At 48.1% G+C, this 22,523-nt stretch overlaps 6 protein-coding genes across 6 annotated transcripts; 4 read left to right on the top strand and 2 right to left on the bottom strand.

Moving 5' to 3' along the window:
- Window positions 1-5,350: 5,350 nt before the first annotated feature.
- Window positions 5,351-8,409, bottom strand: F5891DRAFT_1232589 (glycoside hydrolase family 37 protein; the record flags this gene model as incomplete). The annotated part of the gene is made up of 11 exons (XM_041369590.1): window positions 5,351-5,883; window positions 5,936-6,026; window positions 6,077-6,424; window positions 6,475-6,811; window positions 6,865-7,068; window positions 7,128-7,254; window positions 7,305-7,373; window positions 7,434-7,468; window positions 7,520-7,654; window positions 7,717-8,128; window positions 8,182-8,409. 11 exons carry the CDS (start codon window positions 8,407-8,409, stop codon window positions 5,614-5,616), a joined length of 2,256 nt encoding a protein of 751 aa, XP_041225188.1. The 3' UTR covers window positions 5,351-5,613.
- Window positions 8,410-9,239: 830 nt separating this feature from the next.
- Window positions 9,240-12,149, bottom strand: F5891DRAFT_1037447 (uncharacterized protein). The gene is made up of 8 exons (XM_041361865.1): window positions 12,012-12,149; window positions 11,709-11,962; window positions 11,483-11,653; window positions 11,366-11,431; window positions 10,770-11,306; window positions 10,542-10,711; window positions 10,038-10,494; window positions 9,240-9,986 (listed from the first exon to the last, which is right to left on the bottom strand). Exons 2-8 carry the CDS (start codon window positions 11,913-11,915, stop codon window positions 9,672-9,674), a joined length of 1,923 nt encoding a protein of 640 aa, XP_041225189.1. The 5' UTR covers window positions 11,916-11,962; window positions 12,012-12,149; the 3' UTR covers window positions 9,240-9,671.
- A 30-nt stretch (window positions 12,150-12,179) lies between these two features.
- On the top strand, window positions 12,180-13,368 carry F5891DRAFT_1037450 (cytoplasmic protein). Its single transcript, XM_041361866.1, has 8 exons — window positions 12,180-12,250; window positions 12,301-12,348; window positions 12,404-12,571; window positions 12,627-12,679; window positions 12,735-12,785; window positions 12,841-12,850; window positions 12,900-13,039; window positions 13,091-13,368. The coding sequence occupies exons 1-8, from the start codon at window positions 12,226-12,228 to the stop codon at window positions 13,226-13,228; spliced, it is 633 nt and encodes a 210-aa protein (XP_041225190.1). The 5' UTR covers window positions 12,180-12,225; the 3' UTR covers window positions 13,229-13,368.
- Window positions 13,369-15,720, top strand: F5891DRAFT_1037455 (S-adenosyl-L-methionine-dependent methyltransferase). The gene is made up of 8 exons (XM_041361867.1): window positions 13,369-13,658; window positions 13,709-13,758; window positions 13,810-13,909; window positions 13,963-14,241; window positions 14,294-14,531; window positions 14,590-14,840; window positions 14,893-15,360; window positions 15,415-15,720. The coding sequence occupies exons 1-8, from the start codon at window positions 13,406-13,408 to the stop codon at window positions 15,558-15,560; spliced, it is 1,785 nt and encodes a 594-aa protein (XP_041225191.1). The 5' UTR covers window positions 13,369-13,405; the 3' UTR covers window positions 15,561-15,720.
- A 1,486-nt stretch (window positions 15,721-17,206) lies between these two features.
- On the top strand, window positions 17,207-18,466 carry F5891DRAFT_1189426 (uncharacterized protein; the record flags this gene model as incomplete). The annotated part of the gene is made up of 6 exons (XM_041367162.1): window positions 17,207-17,390; window positions 17,443-17,574; window positions 17,627-17,813; window positions 17,865-18,015; window positions 18,069-18,169; window positions 18,226-18,466. 6 exons carry the CDS (start codon window positions 17,207-17,209, stop codon window positions 18,464-18,466), a joined length of 996 nt encoding a protein of 331 aa, XP_041225192.1.
- Window positions 18,467-19,333: 867 nt separating this feature from the next.
- Window positions 19,334-22,245, top strand: F5891DRAFT_1173516 (uncharacterized protein). Its single transcript, XM_041365630.1, has 6 exons — window positions 19,334-19,614; window positions 19,664-19,888; window positions 19,940-20,487; window positions 20,538-20,747; window positions 20,800-21,432; window positions 21,482-22,245. Exons 1-6 carry the CDS (start codon window positions 19,472-19,474, stop codon window positions 22,096-22,098), a joined length of 2,376 nt encoding a protein of 791 aa, XP_041225193.1. The 5' UTR covers window positions 19,334-19,471; the 3' UTR covers window positions 22,099-22,245.
- The last annotated feature ends 278 nt before the right edge of the window (window positions 22,246-22,523 follow it).

The raw sequence follows: 22,523 nt of genomic DNA on the forward strand, positions 1-22,523 counted from the left end.
GAGGACAAGGATCGTCCTGTTTACATATGCGACTGGCAGCACCACAATGGTATCTTCAGCGTAAGCCTGAGTGTATCCTTCTTAGGTTGGGTAATTTTCTAAAGATGACTTTTTTCTACAGGGCGGATGGCAGGCGACTCACCTGGCTGCGGCATGATGCAGTATAGTTGGCAGCTTTGGGTCTTATTCGCAAAAACTGTGAAAGAATGGCTGTGGCCAAATAAGTTTCTATATCTTGTACTACTCTCCTGAGCTATATGAATTCTGTCGCAACTCGCGCGCGTTGTTGTATAGTGCTCGTGTTTGAGTCCAAGTGTATTGGCAGTCCATCACAGGACACATATACAATCTCATTGTCATGAGATATCTCTCTGTGCTTAACCCTCATTATCTGTACTCATATATGAGACTAAGTGCTGAGACATTAACGGTTCTCAAAGTCGAACGTAGAAAAAAATTCACAGCAAGATTTTGCGTTGCCGGTACGGCATGTTCAAACTCCGCCCTGCCCTGTCACTCGACATCGTCATTACTGGCGTCGATGGTGCCAAAGATTCAATCCGATCACCAATCGTTGTCATAATAAACGCCCTGAATCATGTCACGCTCTGGACAGAGAGGTCGAGGTGGTGGAGTTCGAGCCGGTGTGTCCGCCAGTACGGACACTGGGAAGAAATGCACTATTCATTGGGAGGGGGTTCGTAGCGCTCGTACGGAACGTCTCCTTGCCTGGTGCAAGGAAAACGAAGATGCACGGATCAAGCTGTTCTCCGATTCTGCAAAGGATGCGAAGGAGCAAGGTCGGAAGAAGAAACAGAGCGGAACTTCGAGAGATACCTTTTATTCACAGGTCGCACAAGCCGTATTTTCGAATGACGAGGATCCGGAGGTCCAACGACTTTTCAAGGAGGACCCAAAGGCATTTATCAAACCAGTTTCAACTCGTTTCGGCACGTATGTATCCCGTTCCTGCATTGTTTCTCCTCCCACTAGAATCACTGATCAGATGTTTTAGGCTCAAGAAAAAATATAACGAGTTCAACAAGGAGCTCAAGCAGTCAGGAGCCGGAAAGACATATGCAGAGCTGCAAGAGGATCCAACGATGAAGTCGTTGATTGGTAAGTTTTAGCCGCTGTTGAACTGCACATGTCTTAATCGTATCTCTGTTAGATACAAAGCTCAAAAAATTTCCCTGGTGGCCTGAGCTTCATGGCTGGTGGCGCACAAACCCAGCTTTCAATTACGCCTTCTCTACAGCGGATACAGGGCAAGATTTTGCGTCCGCTGCATTAGAACATTTCGCTATCTCAAAGCAACCACAAGCACCGGCCGCAGGCGACGATGACACTCACACAGATGAGGATGCCGAGGACGGAGAAATAGTTGAGATCAGCGCTCATACTACAGGTGATGCTGGCATTATAGATGCACCAGATGATATGATGGTTGACCAGCCCCCCTCCATGGAGTCATTCGAATCACCGTTGTCAGCACCATCCCCACTGTTATTTTCGGACCATGGTCCTAGCGACACGCCCAACTCATTCTCACTCGCTCCATTACCACACTGGTACCAATGACCCCAACCTCCTCCCATCACAACTTCCAACACACACGGCGTGATATCGCTGAACTCTCCTGAGCGCTCACCAGTACCCAATCAAAGCACCACCCACAATTCACCTTTCTTTTCTGATTTCAAGGAGTCATCAGCTAGCCCTCAATCCACACCCATTGACTCGGAAGATTCGGACATTGGTGCTAGCCGAGCGCTGCAGTCTCTTCGCGTCAGCTCACTCAAAGGAAGTCGCGCAAGTTCACCCTCTCTTTCTACAAAGCAGTCTCGTGCACGTGCACCTACTCAGAGTGCTTCACCTCAATCTAGTCGCCCCCCCTCTTCATCACGCAAACGCCCTGGTGGCAGCACTCTCGATCAGACCTCTGCTGCTGCAGATAGGATGTCTCAGACGGCAGATTCCATAATGACGCACCTTAACAGCAAACGTGAGGATCGTGTGGAGCACGAACGCTATAAACGCATGAAACTTGAGACCGAAATTTGGGCTCGTGATCTCAAGGCCCGCAGTGCTCGTGATGAGCGGGAGCATGCGATGCTTCTATCTGACCAAGATCATCAGCACCAGCAGGAGAGGATGACTCAACAGATGGAATTTGCAAGAATTGAGATTGAGCTATCTCGTGCACGTCGGGAGGAGGAGGAGGCTCGAATTCGTCGTATTGCTTTGGAGCGTGGTCTTGATCAAAACTAAGTAGGTTTGCACTATGTTGTCACGTAACAGGTTTTCAGGAAATGCATTCCATGTTGTACTCGATGGTGCCAACTCAGAGAGCTCACTAAAACGCTCCTTTCTCGAGCAAATCTCAAGCACAACTGATCCCTCCTAGAGCTCGCCAAAACGCTCCTTTCTTGAGAAAATCTCAAGCGCTACTGACCCCTCCTAGAGCTCGCCAAAACGCTCCTTTCTTGAGAAAATCTCAAGCGCTACTGACCCCTCCTAGAGCTCGCTAAAACGCTCCTTTCTCGAGAAAATCTCAAGCGTGACCTTGCGAGCCAAAAGGAATATGTATAGGTACAAGTACATTTAATATAATACTAACTACCTTCGCTCCAACGACGAAAGCAACCGCGTCTTTAACGTGTTACGAAAATCCTGCCCCACAGTTCCAATGTAAGTCTGATCACCTACTGCGCCACCCTGTTGCTGATCATCCTCTCCTCCGTCACCGTCAGCTCGCCTCAATCTCCGAGTTTGCTGATAGAAGCATATGTTTGAGTCTTCGCGGTTTTCTGTTTCCTCAATTTCAACAATTAAGTTGTGCAGAATGAAGCACGAACGGATCCACATGTTCGCGTAGTCGAGGTCCTTCTGGCTTTGGATTGGGATGCGAAGCTCCCGCAGTGATTGGAACCGGCCCTTGATAGAGCCGAAGAAGTGCTCTGAACGAACGCGGACCTAGACACTGGGTGAGGACGACAAAAGTATATTAGTACTGATGCTCACTGTTGACAGGTTATAATTGAATGTCCTTTGCTCGGCCGTCAAAGACCCTCCCGCTGGCCGTTTGTACGGCGGCACACACCAAATTCGCGCAGCATACGCCGAGTCCGCCCACAACCACTCTCCCGCACCAAAAAACGACTTGGGATGCCGGGAGACCCTCGTTCGTGCAAATACGTTCGAGTCGTGAAGACTCCCGGGTACGCCAATGACGTAGTCAACGATATGCAGATTATGAGGGAATATGACGACCTTTTGGATTGTAAGTCGCTGCGCTGCACACTGAGCCGATAGTAGATACTTACCTGGGCTGTTAGAGAGTAGTCAAGAGTTCTTGTCAAAGAACCCTTCGCCGTGCCAACCGGGCTTCTTGTGTAGAGGGGACGGAGTCCCATCTACACAAAGGAAACCGCCGCGCCACTCACGACATGTCTTCTGCTCCACGTACGCTTTTGCCCGCTCTCGCTCAATCTGGTCCTCACGATCGAGCGGATCAAAATGTATGGCGCGATCATGCAGTTGCAAGATCGCGATCATGACTCGCTTGTAGCAGTTGTAGATGGTCCCTACGGACACTCCAGCCCAATCGGATATGTCTTCAGTAGTCGCAGCATTGCCATAATGGCCAACACCATTGAGAAAGATCACGAGCTGGACGGCGACAGGAAGTTGTGGATTATTCGAGTTATTATGGAAAATGGGGTGGGCTTGGATTAATGTTGTGAGTTTGTTGAATACCTCTGCATCAACGCGAAGCTTGCGGCGAAACTTTTCAGGTGAGAGCAGCGCCCATTCTTGCAGCAGGTGTAACTGCGGTGCGCGAGTCAGAGATGGACGCACGTCAAGTACCCGACACTTCTCCACTTCATCATGCAGTGCCCCGATCGCATCAATAAAGTGCATAAACACTTGATCGCACATGTCTGGGATATCGAGTGATAGGACATCAGAATATGCTGTTGAAAGCGAGGTTACTAGAGAGCTGATGGACAACGTGGATATGACGGATGACGTCGGGGACTCAGGCCAAGTTGGCGATGCGGTCCGTATGCTGACATCTGACCCACTATCACCATCCGATCCCTTATCAGAGCTATTGTCAGAGCCCTCCTCGAGGAGCTGATCCACCATAAATTCAATCAACTCCATGTATCGCGCAATCGTAAGGTCATTTGTTGTTTGCTTCAGACTACGAAGTAGTTTTTTGCGATCCAATTCTCGAGGCATCTTCCGATGTCGTTGCAGAACGTTATCAATATGATGGTCACGGTAAGGTACGATGATGATGGGCGGTGGTAAGATATGAGCTTGATTTGTCATCGTCGGAGTTCTAATTATCGGCAAGTCGCAAATTTCTTACCTCTTGAAATTTCTACGATTTTAACTTTGAGGACCGCTATTGCCCTACTGCTGTACTACTACTAGTGATGTCTCAGCTCCAAGCTGCATTTTTCAGAAAATGAGCATAACATGCTGAATAAAATTCCTAAATTCATGAAAATATTTATGGACATAGATTGAGCCAAAAGCTGGGAGGCATCTAAGGGGAATTTGTACTATAATGCATCATTGTCTTGCTATGAAGCAGCTCAGCAAATGGCTTGGATTTTGAGTCATTTTCTGAGCTGCTTCATAGCAAGACAATGATGCATTATAGTACAAATTCCCCTTAGATTGTGGTGATAACAGGCGAGCGAACAAGAAGAGAGGGAGCTAGAAAACAAGGTACGATCTCAGTCTTTGCTCAAGAACTCTTATTAACAATGTGCGCTACCTAGAAAACAAGGTACGCTATGGCTTTTGTTAGCTAACGCTGACATGCGCAAAACTAATTACTTACATCTCAGTCTTTGCTCAAGAACTGAGATGTTCGCGTCTACGGGCGCTTGACTTTATAGCTGGTAAGTAAGGAACGAAAATAAAACATAACTCATCTGACATATTGTCAGGAACTCGGCCGACGTCAGCACAGCGCATCCTATTGGTCTCTTTGGGCTTGCGCTCGAACCACGTTCCTCAACTTCTCCCCCTCATGCCTGGCTTCTCGGATTCTTCGGCCATCGTCTTCTCTGCTCCCTCCAGTTCCCCAGAATCCGACATAGATGCCTCTCGGCTTTTGGCTCAATCTATTTCCATGAATATTTTCATGAATTTAGGAATTTTATTCAGCATGTTATGCTCATTTTCTGAAAAATGCAGCTTGGAGCTGAGACATCACTATGTACTAGTATGATTGGTGGCCCAATAAGATGCTGAATGACAGTGAACATGATGTTATGTTCATTCCATTTTTATCTACACTAGAGGAAACTGAAGATATAACTCATAGATTTGAACTGGTTGCTATATGTCACCGTGGATAGGCTGAAAGTTATCACAGGTGATTGTACTCAGCTACGGCACTATGTCAATTTTAGGGGTTTGCCATGCAAGACACAAGTAGTTTAGAGGGTCTGGTAAGAGTTATGATGGATTTCTACACACCACAAAGGGAAAAATAACAATAAAAGTGTACTGATGTAACAGGTTTGCGCCATACTCTATGTACGCGAGGTTTTGGACCTCAGAGTCAACAATCGGCATCCGCAACATCTACAAGATCACAAATGCCATAAAAGCCATCACCACGCCAATGATAATGCCCCTCGACGATGCTTGTAGACCGACAGCCGCGCTCGTGCTGGTAGTAGTGCCAGTAGTAGCAGCGACGACTGGTGGACATTGCGGAGCAACAAGCTGCTCGCCGTATGTAGAGGCAACCCAAAGGAGTACGCCGTTCGTCCATCCGAATCCAGCCTGAACGGTGTATTCACCGCCACCACCAGAAGCGTCGACATTGAGGTTGGAAAACTTCTCAAACATCTGCATTACACGTGAGTATGTGGTCTGAAGAATCAGATTGAGAATGACGGACGTTACCAGTGTTGCCGACGCTGTCGGTTATATTTAGCTCACTAGTTGGAAGCTGGGGCAGCAATCCTGGAATTGAACCACCAGTGGCATGCCTGAGGAAGTCTCAGCGTGCTTCAATGAAGAATAGGTATATCCCACTTACCAACTGCAGAGCACGCTAACGTAATATCTGTTAGCCAGCTCGCGTTGAAGCGTGTCCCTCCACCCTTCGCCCGCAGTGGCATTTCCGCCATTAATCACAGTACCGCTTAACTTGTTGATATCCGCCGCTGGACCAGTTGCGGTCGCGTTTTGATTGGTTTGTGATCCGAGGATCGGTTGACCAGGAAGTTGAGCTTCCGTAAAGCCAAGCTGGCCTGCCGGGACGAGATCATATGTAGACTGATCAGAGCTGGGTGTAGGCAACCCGTTGGTGGTAAGATTAGACGGAATAGCCTGGAGTGCCTGCAAGATTATGTACTGCAGTGGAGGCCAACAGTTCGGGGCGTCCCTGTAATATACGTGTCATAAAATTTGCATGGAAAAGACATAGAGAGCTACCATTGCAAGCCAGTCCAATCGACAAAAGTGACCGGAATTGTACCATTGTACTTGTTCACCGCCAAGTTGACCGCTGCGAAGTAACCAAATGCATTGGATTGAGAAGCGAGGACTTCGTCGGGGATGATGCCGTTCCAAACAGGATAGTAAGTTGCGGCCGTAAATATATCGTTGCGGGCATTCGAAGTCAGGTTAAAGTCATAAAAAGCGAGCTTGGCTGGGTCCCAAAGGAGGTCCAGGATACCCTCACGAATACCGGCAGCGACCTGGAGATGGTTGCTTGACGCAGTCGCATTGGACGTGCCGTAAAGCTCAGCAAGAAGCAATCTGGCCTTGTCTGTCATCCCAAAGTTCCCATCAACCAAAACGCACAACGACAAATTGACATACACAGAATACTGTTAAGACAGATTGGGATGTTGTTCTTCACATTGAGCGAGCGCAGGCCAGGGTTGCCAAGCTGAGGGATAGCCTCAAAGCGTGAACTATAATCCCATCCGGTCTCAGCGCCAGATGCAAGCTCGCTGTAAAGCTCGGCAGCCTGATCATCTGTGAGGGGCGTAGAAAGAGTTGGGTCATGAACAGTCAGATAATCTAAATATTGGCACATTGAGAAAAAAGGTAGGAGAGTCGGATTCACCAGAATAACCCACCAGTGAGATATGATTCGGGTCGAGGAGCAGTGTTGGTGACTGCATAGTGTGCCATCATGTAGGTTCGGTTGGTGTATGGGCTTGTGACGTTAATTGTACGATTATTTGCCCACCAGGCAAGCTCAGCCTGCACAGATCTTCAGAATGTATACTCTACAAACGGAGTAGACTACTGACCTCAGCCAAAGGAAGAGCACGTTGTAGAATCGAAGTATCTCCAGTCACGTTAACATAGTCATACACCATCTGTGTCACGATTTGATGTCATGATCACATCGAAAAAATCTAAATCTCGGCAGAACTCACATGGATAAAGAGAGGTGGTTGTGACCGGTTCAAGTCTATATCACCAACAATGAGATGCGCCGACTCATTCAGGACGATCTACTCACAATAGATACGACCACCGTTCGGAATGAAACCGAAGTCCTCGATCTCATCCATGAAGTTTTGCAAAGTGGTGTTTACAGTTTCATATAACTCTGATTGAAATAGACCCTGAATGATCCAGTAGCTGTCCCAGTAATCTGTCGAAAGCCACCAGATATCATCGATATCCACCTGAGCAGAGACACAGAGAAACACGAACATTGTTCTCTAAAGCGACCACCAGGAATAACGAATGTATGGTTCAGGGGAATGAACGAGCCCTCGCACGTGCCGCCGGGGTAATCGTCACAGACAGCAGACTGGTTAGTACTACGGGCAAGCTGAGTCCAGTAACCATGAACAGTTTGCGCAAACGCCTTCAACAAAGGGTCCGTCACGTTGTTGAGGAATGCTGGAGTAGGATTGAAGTTCGTGAGAGCGGCAGCCTCCAGTTCAAGACCTTCTCCAAGGAAATCGTTATCAACAAAATTCACAATCTCCCCTTCGGTAGCCGTCGACAAGTTGAAGTTGCTGAAGTCTGCAAGAACTTGCTGAGAGGACTTGCCGGTTGGCTTATCCACGAAGGTCTTCGGGTCAGAGTACACCTGAGCGATATTGACTGTCTGCAACAACTGAGCAAAGATTAGTACTAGGACCCTCAAAATCATTGTAGACTGAAACGTACTGAACCAGCGCAAAATATTTGACCAATGCACCATCCTTGGGTTGGGGGTAGTGGTGCCTGCGCGGGTAGAGTCGCGCCTAGTGATGCACTAGGGCTAGCTACCGCTGTCGAAATGGTCAATGTTGGCAACGCGGTGCCAGGCGTAGTGGTGGTACTACTGATAGTAGCTGCCAATATGGTTTGGACAAGGCCGGCGACGACCACAACCTTCAAGCTCGACACCATCATGAGCGCGGGATATGTATGTCCTAGTCACCAGCGACGCGAGCAGCGTGACGAGATGTCGTAGAAATACCAGGAGCTCTTGAAGCCTGCCACGACGCAGCCTAATAATCGCCAGCTCATGGGAGTTCTTATAGGCCGCGCCCTCCGGAGTCCCATGCACAATAGCGCTACCCTGGCTACAAAACATTGACAAATCCTGGCATTGTTGATGATGCATATGGATCATAGGTCTGCTGACTGGGCCGGCGTCTTGCAAATCTCCCACAACACTTCAACCCGCAAGTACATTTCTCAATTCTCATCAGATGTCCGTTAAACTGCCATGAAACATCCGAGGACATCGCTAGGGGAATTTTCCGAGTGATGGAGTTGGGTACAGCTAACAACGATCGTACGTTACAGAATTAATATTGGCGCGGAGTTGCCCGTACGCTTCTAGTTAGTCACTCATAATCATAATGTGACACACTCATTCCGCCAGCAAATTCCCCATAGTGCAGCATATACCAATGTATCAACTAGCCAGCAAACCCGCGACGCTTATGAAATACAAAACGCTTCAACCCGCCCATCTCATAGTTCAGTGAAGAGTTGTGCACGTGGACGTACCTGAAAATCCCTCAGCTGGCGACAGCGATGGAGTCGGGCCGAACTTCATCAGGATTCAGAATGGAAGTTCTCGTTCACCGGTAAAGCTACAGAAAAAGATGTCGAAAAGATGTCGGAGGAAATCTTGACAACCATGGTCGAATGATGTTTTACTGTGATCGGGAGCAGGCGGCTTAGATCGGGTCAACGAGACCGACAGCATCGAGGAAAGGGTAAAACTCAACAAGTCGAAGGCTACCAAGGGTGCGTTTATTCAACAATAGCACCTTGATACGGCGACAGCAGAAATAGTCAGGTCTAGGTGTATATCTCATTACTCATTCCCTCGTCAATTAATAGCTCCAAACCGTTAAACAGATCTTGGAAACTCAACAGCAAGGTGCCATGTGCAATTTGAAACATCCCGAAGGTCTTCACCGATCGATTGATACACGTACGCTCAGAAAGAAGTATCATTCGTCACGGGAATAGGTCAATGACGTACTTACGGATGCACCCTTTTAGCCCTTCCGCAGCCTATCAAGCATCCTAAATCCTCATCTGGCGTAGTGTAGTTGCTTCTCGAAGCTCATACACCTCAGCAGACATGATATTAATGCTACAACGCACCTGCCCCCTGAGCAGAGCAGCCCCAGCGTGAAAAGCCCACTCTCTGTTCAATCGACCATCAGCTTTTCCGTGTGCAGGCCTTCGCCATATGCCATGCTCTCGAAGATGATTTGTCTCCAGATGCTGATGGTGAATTCTTGTGCCTCTTCTTCCAAAACCTGTTCATGGATGTTTAGTGAATGAGAGGTACACCAATTATGTGTAAGGCGCACCGGCTCCAGCCCTTCGATAAGCTTGTGAGGCCCCTTATGATCCTTAAGGTGCTCCACGACAAACATGACAAGGTCGTCATCCTCTAGTTCACCGAGATAGTTGACCATTCGGCGGCGTATCAATGGCTCCAGCTTGCGGTCAATCATGGGCTATGGCACATTATTAGCAGGCAGCTTGTGCACGAACAACCAAATTCTTACATCTGAAACACCATCCCACCTGACTTTAGCCTTGAATAGCACCTCCTTATTGTGGGGTACAGATTCCTTGATCATCTGGAGGCGTTCTTTGGCCTTATCGCCTTCGGTGGCGCTAAAGTCAAGCTTAACGAGAGGCACCTTCCGCTTCTTGATGCCCTCTTCCTCCTCCTCTTCCTGTCCAAACACAGTCGGTTTCGTGTCCTTGGGAATAGGTTCTGCCTTGACAGGCGGGGGATTCAGTGATACGCTAAGCTTGACTGGCGCACCGTCATCAAGAAGCATGCCTGCTTTCCGCTGCTCTTCGGCAAGAGCTTGCATGTCCTCCATCTGGCGTGCGAGGAATTTCTCAGACTCGACACGAAGATTCTCTGTCTCACGTTCTTCATAGATGCGGGACTCAGAATCCGTTGCTTCTTCTGCAGCAAGCCTACGGGAACGAGTCTGTCTCCATCGTGTTCTGATAGACTATGAGCGAAACCACGGAGCACAAACTTGTAAACGTACCTGTCGACGTAAAACATTTCATCACTTTCGTCATCATCCCAAACATCCAAACGAGCTTGCATCTCAACACGATCCCGTTCTTCTGCCTCTTTGATTGCGTTCTGGCGGGCTATCGAACGCTCCAGAGCTGCTATGCGAGTGCGTTCTCGAGGCTCGTAGCGACGTTCGCGCTAGATTGTGAAGGTTAGTACGATGATTCTACCTGACGAAATAACTACCATGACTTACGTCCCGGAAAGAAACCTCCTCGTCTCGCCGCCTGGCTTCCTTGCGGTCCTTTTCAAGTTCCTCGTCTGTCTTTCCGCTCTTGCCCGGCATACTCCGATCATCAGACCCCATTGCAGCGGCACCATCTTCGGCTTTTACAAACCCCACAGGTTTGCTGTATCCCTGAGCATCCTTTCCACGGGGAGCTGATTTACCAGGAATACCCTGCGGTGATTGTGGGGTTTGTGGCTTTCCCCATTCGCGGACTTTCGGTCCGCTCGGGGTAGGTGCAAGCTGTGGCATGGCATCACGAACGTCACGTAACTTTTCCCGCTCCCGCTTTGCGGCTCGTTCACGAAATTGGGCGATTTCAGATATGACAAGACCACGCTGTGTCTCAGGAAGATCGGCTTCTTGAAGATCGTGTAGATGTGGTGGGATAACATATTTTTCTTTGTCGAGGAGACCGTTGTTGGCTGCTTCTTGTGATTGTTTATTGATCTCGGCTACTAATTCATCAACCCTGATTTTTGCTTGCTGCAACATTGTCTCATCGGCCTAAGCGCATGATTCGTTAATTCATTGACGGTCAGGTAAGGAGAGTGGAGAATAATTACATCAGTTTTCATTTTTTGTGCAGAGTAGGCATCCAGAAAAAGCTTCGTCTTTTCATCGGCTTTGATCTGGATATTCGACGTAGGCTTGAAAGGAGAGATATACAAAGCACGACGCACCAGTAATTTCTTGTTCGCGCATCCATCCTCGAGTGCCGGTAACTCAACACCCTGCAAAAGAGCAAGACATCGTAAGGCAGAGTCAGGATCTTCAAACTCAGCAAATCCAAAACCCTGGGGCTTGTTCGCTGGGGTGATAAGGCGTTTGAAGGACTTGACGGGGCCACACGCCTGAGAAGCCGCTGTAAGCGATTGACATGAGAGGATTTGGACATCTGATCCTTACCACAAGAAGTCTGTTCAGAAAGCTATCGGTGACACCGCCAGATATTGAACCGACGAACAGAGACGTCAACTTCTGTGCTTGAGGAGGGACAAAGCCCTGGTGAAGCATCTGTTGCTGCTGTGCGAGAGCCGACATTGAGGGCCCCTGGCCGTATGATGGCAAAGGTGGACGCAGACCAAGTCCTAACCGATTTGGAATGGGTTGCATTTTGATTGAAAATGTATCTTGAAGTAACAGAAACTTTGCAATTGATTCTTTGGAAGAATCAGTAAGACTCTGTCAGAAAATAATATTAAGACGCACAATTGAGATACTCTAAACGTTTTGATAAACAGTCAGAACAGTAAAGCAAAGGAGAAGAAGGCAGAGGCTCGAGGCAAGCTTGCAGCTAGTGGATGTCACCGCGTAAGTAAGCGCTCGTTGTGGTTCGCGTGAAAGGGCAGCACCCGACATTTCCCACGCTCTTTCGTCTGTAAATCTAGTTTCCTACATCGTCCTGCTTCAAGTCGCGAGCGCAATGGTCCTCTTCTTCACTTCCACTGGTAAGTCCTTCTATCATATCAAGTTGCGGCAATACTGATATCTGGTATAGTGGTTGATCCGCCAGTGATGCTTTACATGGGCAAGGATAAAGTCGAGAGTGAGCCCAGCAACACCTATCACACAACACACTGAAGTTCACCATACCAGATCAGACGAAGATTTGATCAAATATGCATGGCCTCAGGATGTGTGGTTCCACGTCGACAAGCTGTCTTCTGCGCACGTCTATATTCGCATGCCACCGACCATGACCTGGGACAGTATTCCCCAGGCGCTTTTGACCGATTGTGCGCAGCTGGTGAAAGCTAACTCGATCGAAGGTTCGTGAGCATATTCAGGTCATTTATCGCCAGATGATCGATCTTGGATGTGAAGGAAATAAGAAAGACAACCTCACCATTATTTATACTCCTGGGAGTAACCTCAAGGTAGGTCTACCACCATCGCACGTACTTGCCGTCCACCTGAAGATGTTCATACCAGAAATCCGGAGACATGGCCGTCGGTCAGGTGTCATTTCATAGTGACAAACAAGTACGTGTGCCTATATCTCGATCATCGCTGCCGACTAAATGCTGTTGTTTTATAGGTCAAAAGAGGTTCTCGATTTCCCCATTCAATCGTTTTTATGGCTCAATACCCCCTCAGTTCACATTCCAAAGCGAGAAAATGTAATTGTAAACCGTCTTAACAAGACAAAAGTCGAGAGGGATGTGGATCATGAGCAAGAGCGCGTAGAGCGCATCAAGAAAGAGAATGCAGAGAAAAGAGTTATAGCTGCTCAAAACGTTCGCTTCACACTATCTCGCTTTCAAATCAAACACTAATTAAGAACACAGAAAAAAGCTGAAGCAGAGCTAGCCAAGGCTAGAGAAGCGGAGAAGGCTTCCCGCTCCTACGATTTGTTATTCGAAGTCGAGGAAGATCCTGATGCACCGAAGCTGACCGGGAAAGCTATCGAAGAGGACTTCATGTAATCGTATAAACCTGATCCAAGTGCCTATCAACGATATTGTGCTCTCTTGAGTCCGTCGTAATATACCTGTATGGACTTATATATCAGGCAAATTGCCTCCTGTGATATCGGTAACCGGATAGTTTTGGGTCCTCCTTTCGAAGTTCTGGCGCCTGCCTAGACTCAACCAAAAAAAACTATGACCATACGTTTTGCCGCAGCCACGATCCATACAACAGGGGAGGACGTAGACGATCGATCAGTATCATCTCAAACGGACTCAGATTACGCCGAGGAGGACAACAACTTTGAAGATTGGGTATCAGATCAAGCGCAAAATCAGTCTTGCCGGTCACTCTTCGAGGACAAGGCCTTTCCTTCAGCTGCTGCTGCTCGTGCACACGATAAGGATGTCCACAACTTTGAATTACGCACCATAAGCGCGAAACTGGGTTAGTGTCGAAGTTATCGTGAATTTTCAATTAGTGACGATCAAGCCTAGAACTGGACCTTCATCAACGCATACGATTAATCAACTTCATCAGAAAACATGTGCGATTTTATTCGATCCCTCACGTGTCGTCGACTGATGCACAGCTTCAGGCATCTACATCAGAGGATATCGGGAACCTAACAGGGGCGGAGACTTTTTTCTCTTCAGATGAGTACCTGATCCCACAGATCGAAGATGACCCGCTACTTCGTGCGTATCATTATGTCTCCCTTATTCTTTGTACAATGCTCAGTCATCCAAAGAACTAGAAATGGATGACTGGTCAGACGATGAAGACCTCTCCAGTACTAACCAACGCCCAACACCACCCGCTGATCTACCAAGCGCGCTTCGGCAGATGCAGCTCCTTGAGAGGAAGCTCGCACAGGCTCATCAGGACATGGCAGAATACCGCTCACTCGTTGGTCAACAGTTTGACGCGGGGCGTTTTGCAGAGATTATCAATGAACCGAGTTCTTCATCAGCAGGACCGTCACCGCGAGACGACGACACCCATTATTTCTCCAGTTACTGTGAAAATGGTGCGTAATTTTTCAGGGGTTAACATTTTAATATCTCATATATTGTGAAAAGACATCCATGCTGTTATGATCCAGGACAAAGTTCGCACTTCCACTTACGCGTCGTTCATTCTCACAAACCCCATCCTATTCCGCGATGCTGTCGTACTCGATGTCGGATGCGGTACCGGAATACTCTCCCTCTTCGCCGCCAAGTCAGGGGCAAAGCACGTTTACGCAGTCGATGCAAGCGACATCGCAGAGAAGGCTGAGCAGATCGTCAAAGAAAATGGGCTAGAGAATGTCATCACGTAAGACCACCTGCTAGTTCTCCCCGTCCGCTCTCCATGATTTCTCACGCAAGCCCAGCGTCATTCGTGGAAAAGTTGAAGAGATCTCCCTCCCGGATGATGTCGAGCACGTTGATATCATCATCTCCGAATGGATGGGCTACGCGTTGCTATACGAATCCATGCTCGACTCTGTGCTGCAAGCGCGCGACAGATTCTTGAAACCAGAGAGAGGCGTCATGGCCCCGAGCCAGTGCAGGATCATGTTCGGGCTCTGTGAAGGTAGTGAAATCTTGAAGGAGCGCGTAGGATTCTGGAGTGATGTTTACGGTGTGTATCGTTCTGTTTCATCGTATCGCATGATTCTCAAAATACGTCGCAGGTTTCGATTTGTCGATCATGGCAAACAATGTTTATGAGGACGCCATCGTCGACGTCGTCGGGCCAGAATCAATGGCGAGCGAACCTTATCTCCTCAAAGACCTCCACCTAAAAGACGTCACATCCCGCCAACTTGACTTCACTTCCCAATTCACCCTCGTCTCAACTACCCCAAAACGCACCAAGATTCACGCGTTTGTATTGTACTTTGACACGTTCTTCACGACGACGGGCGAACCAGTTCCTCCTGAAGTGCCCGTCAAGGTGACAAAGGAGGGTGATGTGACACTCGCTGAAGTGTGGCCTGTGGGCGGGAAAGCACCCCCGCAACGCCGTGCAAGCACGGGTCCTGGTCTCAAGCAAAAGGAGGATAGGAGAGTGACGAGCTTCAGCACAGGGCCTTGTAGCCAGCCAACGCACTGGAAGCAAACAATCTTCCTTTTAAGAGATCCGATCCATGCAGAAGACGGTATGTTGTACATCTCCATTTTGAATCTATATAGCTCAGGCTCAAGGAATACAGGCACCATTGTGACAGGGTCATTCTACTGCAAGAAAAGCGCTACTAACTCCCGCGAACTTGATGTGGAGATTCATTATTCTGTGAGACAGAATGCTGAGACAACGGCAGTTGGAGAGACTGTCGTTCAGATATATAAAGTACGATGATATTCGTTGCTTGCTGTAAAATATCGTATACATATTATTGCTGTCTGTAGCCCCAAGTTCGTTGCTGACTAGCACATGATAGTATATCACCTTCGAGTTCGACATTGCGCCCAACTAGACTCTACAGATATGCGATAAATGACTTTTAAATTGGAACTTACATCGAGGAATGATTATGTAAGACCTTACGCCTCTAACAAGGAACGTTCTAGGCTAATTGTCCGAGCTGGACAGCGAGAATAAACCCAAATTATGTAAAACAGGGACTCGGCCGCGAGAGTGGAGTTGTTAATAGTGTTATTTGACATCGGTTGAGTACTTTGCTACCCGTTCTACCTTTTTCCCCGCAAATAGACATGTGATGTTGACGTTTCTGTCTTGCCTCGACCAGACGTTTTGGGCAGTCGCACGAATACTTTCCCAGGCTCGCTAGATGTCGCGGTTTGTCGAAGGGCCTAGCTTGGTACAAAGCCGTGGGCCCGTGGCTGTACTTCTTTTTCTGCCTCAACGCCAGACAGCTCCTTGGGGGTTATCATCATACTGGGTTTTTCACGCGCTACAAGAGCTGGCATGAGAGCATAGCAGGCAAGAGTCTCGCACCATCCTGAGCATGTCCAAGTGGCTTGATTGCTGTAAGTAACATTAGCTCCTGGACCACCTTGTTGTAACACCATTGGTTATAATACCTACTTAGTTCGATCAAAAAGAAATCTTGAAACTTGCCAAACGCCCGAGCTGCTGCAACAAAGTGTTAGCGAACGTATCTGGATTCTGGTGCAATGAAACTCGCCTTTAGCGAAGCCTTCCGCAGAGTTGGTAACATATTCAGACTCATATCAGCGCAGACGGCCAAGGCACGAGTTATACAGTGCCAACTCCAATCTCTATATCGAGTCAGGGTTCCGGGTCGACTCCAGCAACCAGTACTAGTGTGGCTGCTAACATTCTCGCGTCCTACATATAGCCCCCACACTCACCGAATACTGAGTACGAAGCACTCACTATGCAATGTTGAAACTGCCGATCTGCAGGGCCTCACACTCTGGTCCTTTGCTATGTATATGACTTCAAATCTATCACTTAGATTTAACTACTTCGACCTGTCAGCCCCCACATGGACCTCGCACAGATCATGGAAACCACTACCCGAGACCTGACAAACCTTTGTAGACGAAGGGAGATAATACCTACTAATATGAATGAAGTGCGCCTTCAATTTTCAGACCGAGTGTGGACATTCGATCTTCACGAGTGAACTTGAAGATGTCAAAGGAAGCGTTATTGCACTCAAAACACGCCTCCAGATTCACAACGAGTATCTACTTATGGTCCGAGGAAGCATATGTATGTGGTGTTCCTATGCGCAACTTTCTGAATTGATATCTCAGCAACACCATAGACTCAGTCGTCAAGCGATACTTCCAGTGTGAATGCTTTGTTCGGAACGATGATCACTGTCCGATATTTGCGGTTATTTGGACCTTTTGATGTTCTATAACTTGAAGTGTCATAATGATCGTGTTGACACGGCTTCAAAGGTGTCGCAGATTCACGTTGGGAACACATGGCCATACGTACAATTTGATTGGCGCCTAGAGTGAGTATAAGAATAAAGACTCGAGCCCACAACTCTCCAGCACTTCACGATGTCGAACCATCAAGCACCTGTCGAAGCGCTCTTGATGAAATCAATTCTTGGCCAACAGCTTGTGGATACAAAGCTCCACACGTTCTCAAGCCGCTCAGCACATCCACGTAAAGTCATCCGACCTCAAGCCTTGTTCGCCAACGACGTTGTTCTGATAGCACGTTCCGAGTTTTTTGCCGAGCGTAAGCTTTTTCTCTCACGAAGGGTGGTGACCTCGCTCATTAGAGTTGACAGTATTGTCGAGAACGGGATCACCTGACGCCACATTTGTTGACTTCGATGGTGGCTCAGAATTCGAAGATGGAATAACACTCGATGACTACGGATATGCATCTGACAGTGATCTCGAAGATGAAGAAGAGGACAGTAAGTGGTTCAAAGCAATATCGGCAACGTGAATCTTCATACCTTTTGCAAGGAAACATCAGTGAATCAGAAAATGATGAAGACGACGACATACTGGTTTTGGCAGACACTATATCCGAAAATGATGCCTTGACCGGCCCATCAGAAGCAGAAAAGCCTATCGCCCCTACTCTCATTCAACACCAACCACAAGTTGTCAACTACCGGAACATACTCATGCGAGACACGGCCTTCAGGACGTAAGTTCATGTATTCACAATTGTGGCGGGCCTTTGATTTCGTATATACAGATTGAAAGCATTCTTACTGTATCTATATACGAACACAATATCCTTCTCCCCACTCAAGTCCCAGGGACCGCCCGGAACTGATGGGCAGACCCCAAACCCTAGCACTTCGTGGCCTTGCTCACCGAAGTCGATGTATCGTTTAGCCTCCAAGGTTCGAGTAAATTTACCTGGTACTCTCCACGCATCCTAATACACAATTGTCAGGTTCGACTCGACAACCTTCGTGATCGTGCTTTCTATGAGATACGTAATAGGTTGGATGCGAAAAATGTTCTCCAAGAGCTTTCTTCATCATTTACATCCAAGTCAGTCTTTTTTTGATCATGGCATAGCACAGTGTTAACCAGCTTCGCGGTGTCAGGTATCCTGCAATCCTGCAAATGAATGTAGAAGTCCTACTCCAGCATATCGCATCTGTTCCTGTCATCCAGAATATCCCTGCGCTGCTCAGGAGGATTACCGACTCACAATTGCCCCATGGAGCAGACATTATCATTAGTTTGTACCAGAAATTTTTGCTGCAGCACCATCCTCGGGCGCTTGCACTTGCGAATGCGCCGATTGACTTGAAAGGGAAAGGTGGCAAGAAGGGAAAAAAATAGTTCCAGGTGTAAATTGCATTGTATGTATTGTGTCTATGAATATTGCTGTCGCAATAGATTGCTTTCTTCCTTCCGTTGTATGCCTGGGGCCTATGGATTTGAATCAGACTTATGCAAGCTTCAGTGAGCCATTGAAATACGCATTTGTGATCATTGTAGTCATTGACCGATCGCATTCCTCTAGCAATTCTTTCACAAGGATATACAAGTATAGGTAATGCAAGTGTATGCGAGGTAATGCTGTTGACCACAATCCGCGCCAATTATCTAATTTCTTCCGAGGTCAATTCATCCACTCCTTTCCGACCAGAGCATGTTCATGAGACCATCTTCGATGTGTCAAATACCCTTCATCTCATTATGGCATCCGCTGCCAGGAGTTTGGCTCTCCAAGATTTCGTCAAGGATGCAATTATTGAAAAGAAGTTCGTGTGATTTTGGGTACCATTGTGATATATGGCAGTTGTCTTTATACCCATTTTTACTCTTGTCTGATTCTAACGGCTTCGCTGTCGCCGATTTTGATGATTCTATCAGACTTCCTAACTACGCGCATTCAACTGTTCATAATGTTATTCTACAGTTACTCGACATCGGTTGAGTTATTTGCTACTCATTCTACCTTTTCTGACGCAAATAGACATGTGATGTCGATGTATTGGGACTCGGGACGTCGTTGCACGAATACTTGGCTGTAGCCTGTAGCTACATGTGGAGTCTCAGAACCTCCGTCCAGTGCCGAAGGAAGCTGTGGCTGTACTTCTTTTCTGCCTGACCGGGATGATCCTGATTTATGCGGCAAGTCAGAGTCACGTGCGCGTGTTGATGGGAACGCGTCGTCACTGCCTGAGTAGGTCCACAACCGCCCATCAGTCCACATCAGATTGATGGATGGGCTGCCACAATATTTGCGCCACATTTGCCAGGCAGATATAAGGGGAGAGGAAGCGGTCGCTCTTTCTTGTTTTCTTAGTTTCACCAGTCCCATCCACAACACCTAGCGTCATGTCCCCTGCCGGCGAGACAAGCACATCGTTTACTCCACCTCGCGCCAATGCATCAGCTCATGGTGCTAGCAAAATAGAATCCACTCCAAACAGCCGTGGGGCTGCCGTGGTGAGCGAGAACATCGGCCTGGTCGGTGTCAGGTGCGCACCTTTCTTATTTGTATTAAGTAGTACCTAACATTCCATCAAGGGTTAGGGACATCCGTCCATGGATTCGGCGTGACATTGAGCAGGTTAAGCAATGCAAGGCAGACGCAATGCTACAAGCCCTCCTGCAGCGGGCTTCTTGCGCTTTGGAGACTAAACAGCCTGAGCTCCTGCAAAAGTGCCTAAAGGCAGTTCTTCCGGTTTGCAATGGACAGGTCTCCGCTAGAGGCATACACTCTTTGGGTATTGAGACAGCCCTGAAAAATTAGTGAGCGTCCCCTTGCTGATCGGACGTTTTCCTGCTCACAATGATTGTAAGCGCTGGTCCAGGAGCAGAAAACAACTTCTACGGCCCCTTTATAGAAGCCACCAACATCGCGCTCGCTTGTCTTGAGGAGATCAAGGTTGACGGGATGCGGGCTCCTGTCCCCGCTGTAGACATGATCTGTCAGCAGAACGACATGATCTGTCAGCAGAACGACATGCCCATGTATCAAAACCACCAGGACGTGAAATCAATTCGGAAACCCGACTGCGTCATTCTTCCTTTGAAGAGCGCATGTGCTCCTTTCGAGGATGAGAAGGGCGGCAAACAGGGCAAACAGAAGCGCAAGGCTCACATGATGAAGAATGCGCTGTCCAAGCCGCCAGCGTCACTCCCCTGGGAAGATATTCTAGCTTGCATCGAGTTCAAGAGAAAGACGGCAGGGAGGAAGCCAGGGATTCAACCGCTGCCGCCCTCTTCGTATCATATTAAAGACTATGTTCCTACCAAACCAGAGTATTTGCCGGTGGATCATCTCAAGGCTGAAGATCCGGCGGGAGGTCCTACGCAGACCCCAGCAACCCAAACGCCCGACACTGCACGTAAGTGATTGTATTATTGATTACAAGATCAAACTAACTCGGCCGAGCAGCAGTTCTATCTTCCGGCCTGAATGCTGCCCAGTCTTCCCAGGGCGGGTCTAGTTCCAAGCGTAAGGCCACGGACACTTTGCAATCCGCCGCGAAAAAACCCAGGGGCGTTTCCGAAGAGCCTGATGTGACTGTCCAGACAGGTCTGTATGCTGCTGAAATGTTTGCGGCCAATCTTGCCGTCAGTTATCTAATCAATCTTATCGTCGTCGGTGGGTTCGCTCGGCTGTCGAGATCAGTCTCGTTCTTACCACAGCTTTTTAGACGATGTTGTATGGATCTGGTATTATGATCGCCAGGGCATTATCCAAAGCTCAGGCATCAACTTCATTCAAGATCTCCCGCGATTCATGGTGTTATTGTACGCTTTACAACGCTTTGAGCTCCACGATTGGGGCCGAAACAAGGACTTCCTCCCAGTTCAAGTTGAGAGGAAAAAATGCTACGAATTCAAGATCAAAGATGAAGAACTTGGAGAGGTGGATCTGCTGCTTCACACCAGCCACAACGATAGAGTGACGCATTACGGACTACAAGGCCGAGCCACCAATGTGATCCCTGTCACTAGCGAAGCGCTTGCCAAGAAATACGACAACCTCCCGGATGGGATGGTGGCCAAGGTCTTTTGGGGAGAGGCGAATCGCACTAGCGAGCCAGAAATTCTGAAAAGAGTCGAAGAGATCGCTGAGGCGCACGATACCGTAAAAAACCATATTCCCGAGCTGCTCTGGCACCACACGTTCACAAATCCCACGTCCGCCATCCGAGAAGCGCTCGGCGTTCCGGAACCCACCACGGGCAGTCGCATACTCTACATTCTCGTATTCCGCAAACTTCAACCCATCACGAAGCTTCACGGCAAAGAACTTTTCAACGTCTGGCAGCAGTGTGTCCTATGTACGTGTTCGATTGAATTTATGTTGCTCTTCGTTGACATAGTGTGCAGGCCACCTCACTTTATGGAAAGAAGGGGTCTATCATCGAGATATCAGCCCTGGAAACTTGATGTGGTACAAGAAAAACGACAAATTGATTGGTGTCTTAAACGACTACGATCTATCCTCGTTGGCGAATGTCATTGGCCCTCAGGGCAACGAGCGTACGGGGACGGTACCATTCATGGCACTCGACCTCCTAACTGAAAAGGCTCAACGAGGCGAAGTCAAACATTTATATCGCCACGATCTGGAGTCGTTTATGTGGGTTTTTATCTGGATTTGCTTGCGTTATGGGGAGGGAGTCATTCTACCAGTGGAAACGCGCCCCTTGGATGATTGGGTGAGATTTGACGCTGTGATGTGCGGGACGATGAAATATTATTTCTTGGGCCACCCACCAGACCGCCCTTCGCACATAGACCCGCGTATATGGCGTTTCCTTGTGCAGTGTGTCATTGTGCTCAAAAAAGATACCGACCATCGAATTAGTCTCCGCCTCGAGAAGCTAATAACGATGGCACCAGGCAATGATGAGGAATTAGAAGATATCGATGGTTCTTTACGCATGTTTACAAACACGACGGGCTGGGTTGAGCTCTCTGAGCTCAGCAACCTTTTACAATGATTTATGTACATATACATGGTCGTTTAGCATTGTACTCCTGCGTCAATCCCACGATGACACAATCACAAATTTATGCTTCGCCCAACCACTTGCAGAGATACCACTTGTATCAAGGAATTATTAATTGGTTGCAGAATCAAAGTGACCTTTGATATAGAAAGAAAAAACACGTGCAAAGACGAGGTCATGCAAGGCCCGGGATGCAGTAACCGAGAGATAATGTGACCGTGGCCGTTATAGCCTTTTGGAATCCGAGTAGTCCGTCGCGACAGTCCGCCAGGCGCCTTACATTGATCTCCACGCTCGCGCACCTTAGCACACCAAGAGTACTAGGCATGACTGAATACCTGACACGTAGACCTAGAGAAGAGTGCCAGTCACAAGCACGTTTCTACAGTGTTCAACTCAATCATTGAGGTCCAAAT

The sequence above is a fragment of the Suillus fuscotomentosus genome (assembly GCF_016647785.1).
Source record: "Suillus fuscotomentosus strain FC203 chromosome Unknown F5891scaffold_31, whole genome shotgun sequence".
Classification (NCBI taxonomy): Eukaryota; Fungi; Basidiomycota; class Agaricomycetes; order Boletales; family Suillaceae; genus Suillus; species Suillus fuscotomentosus.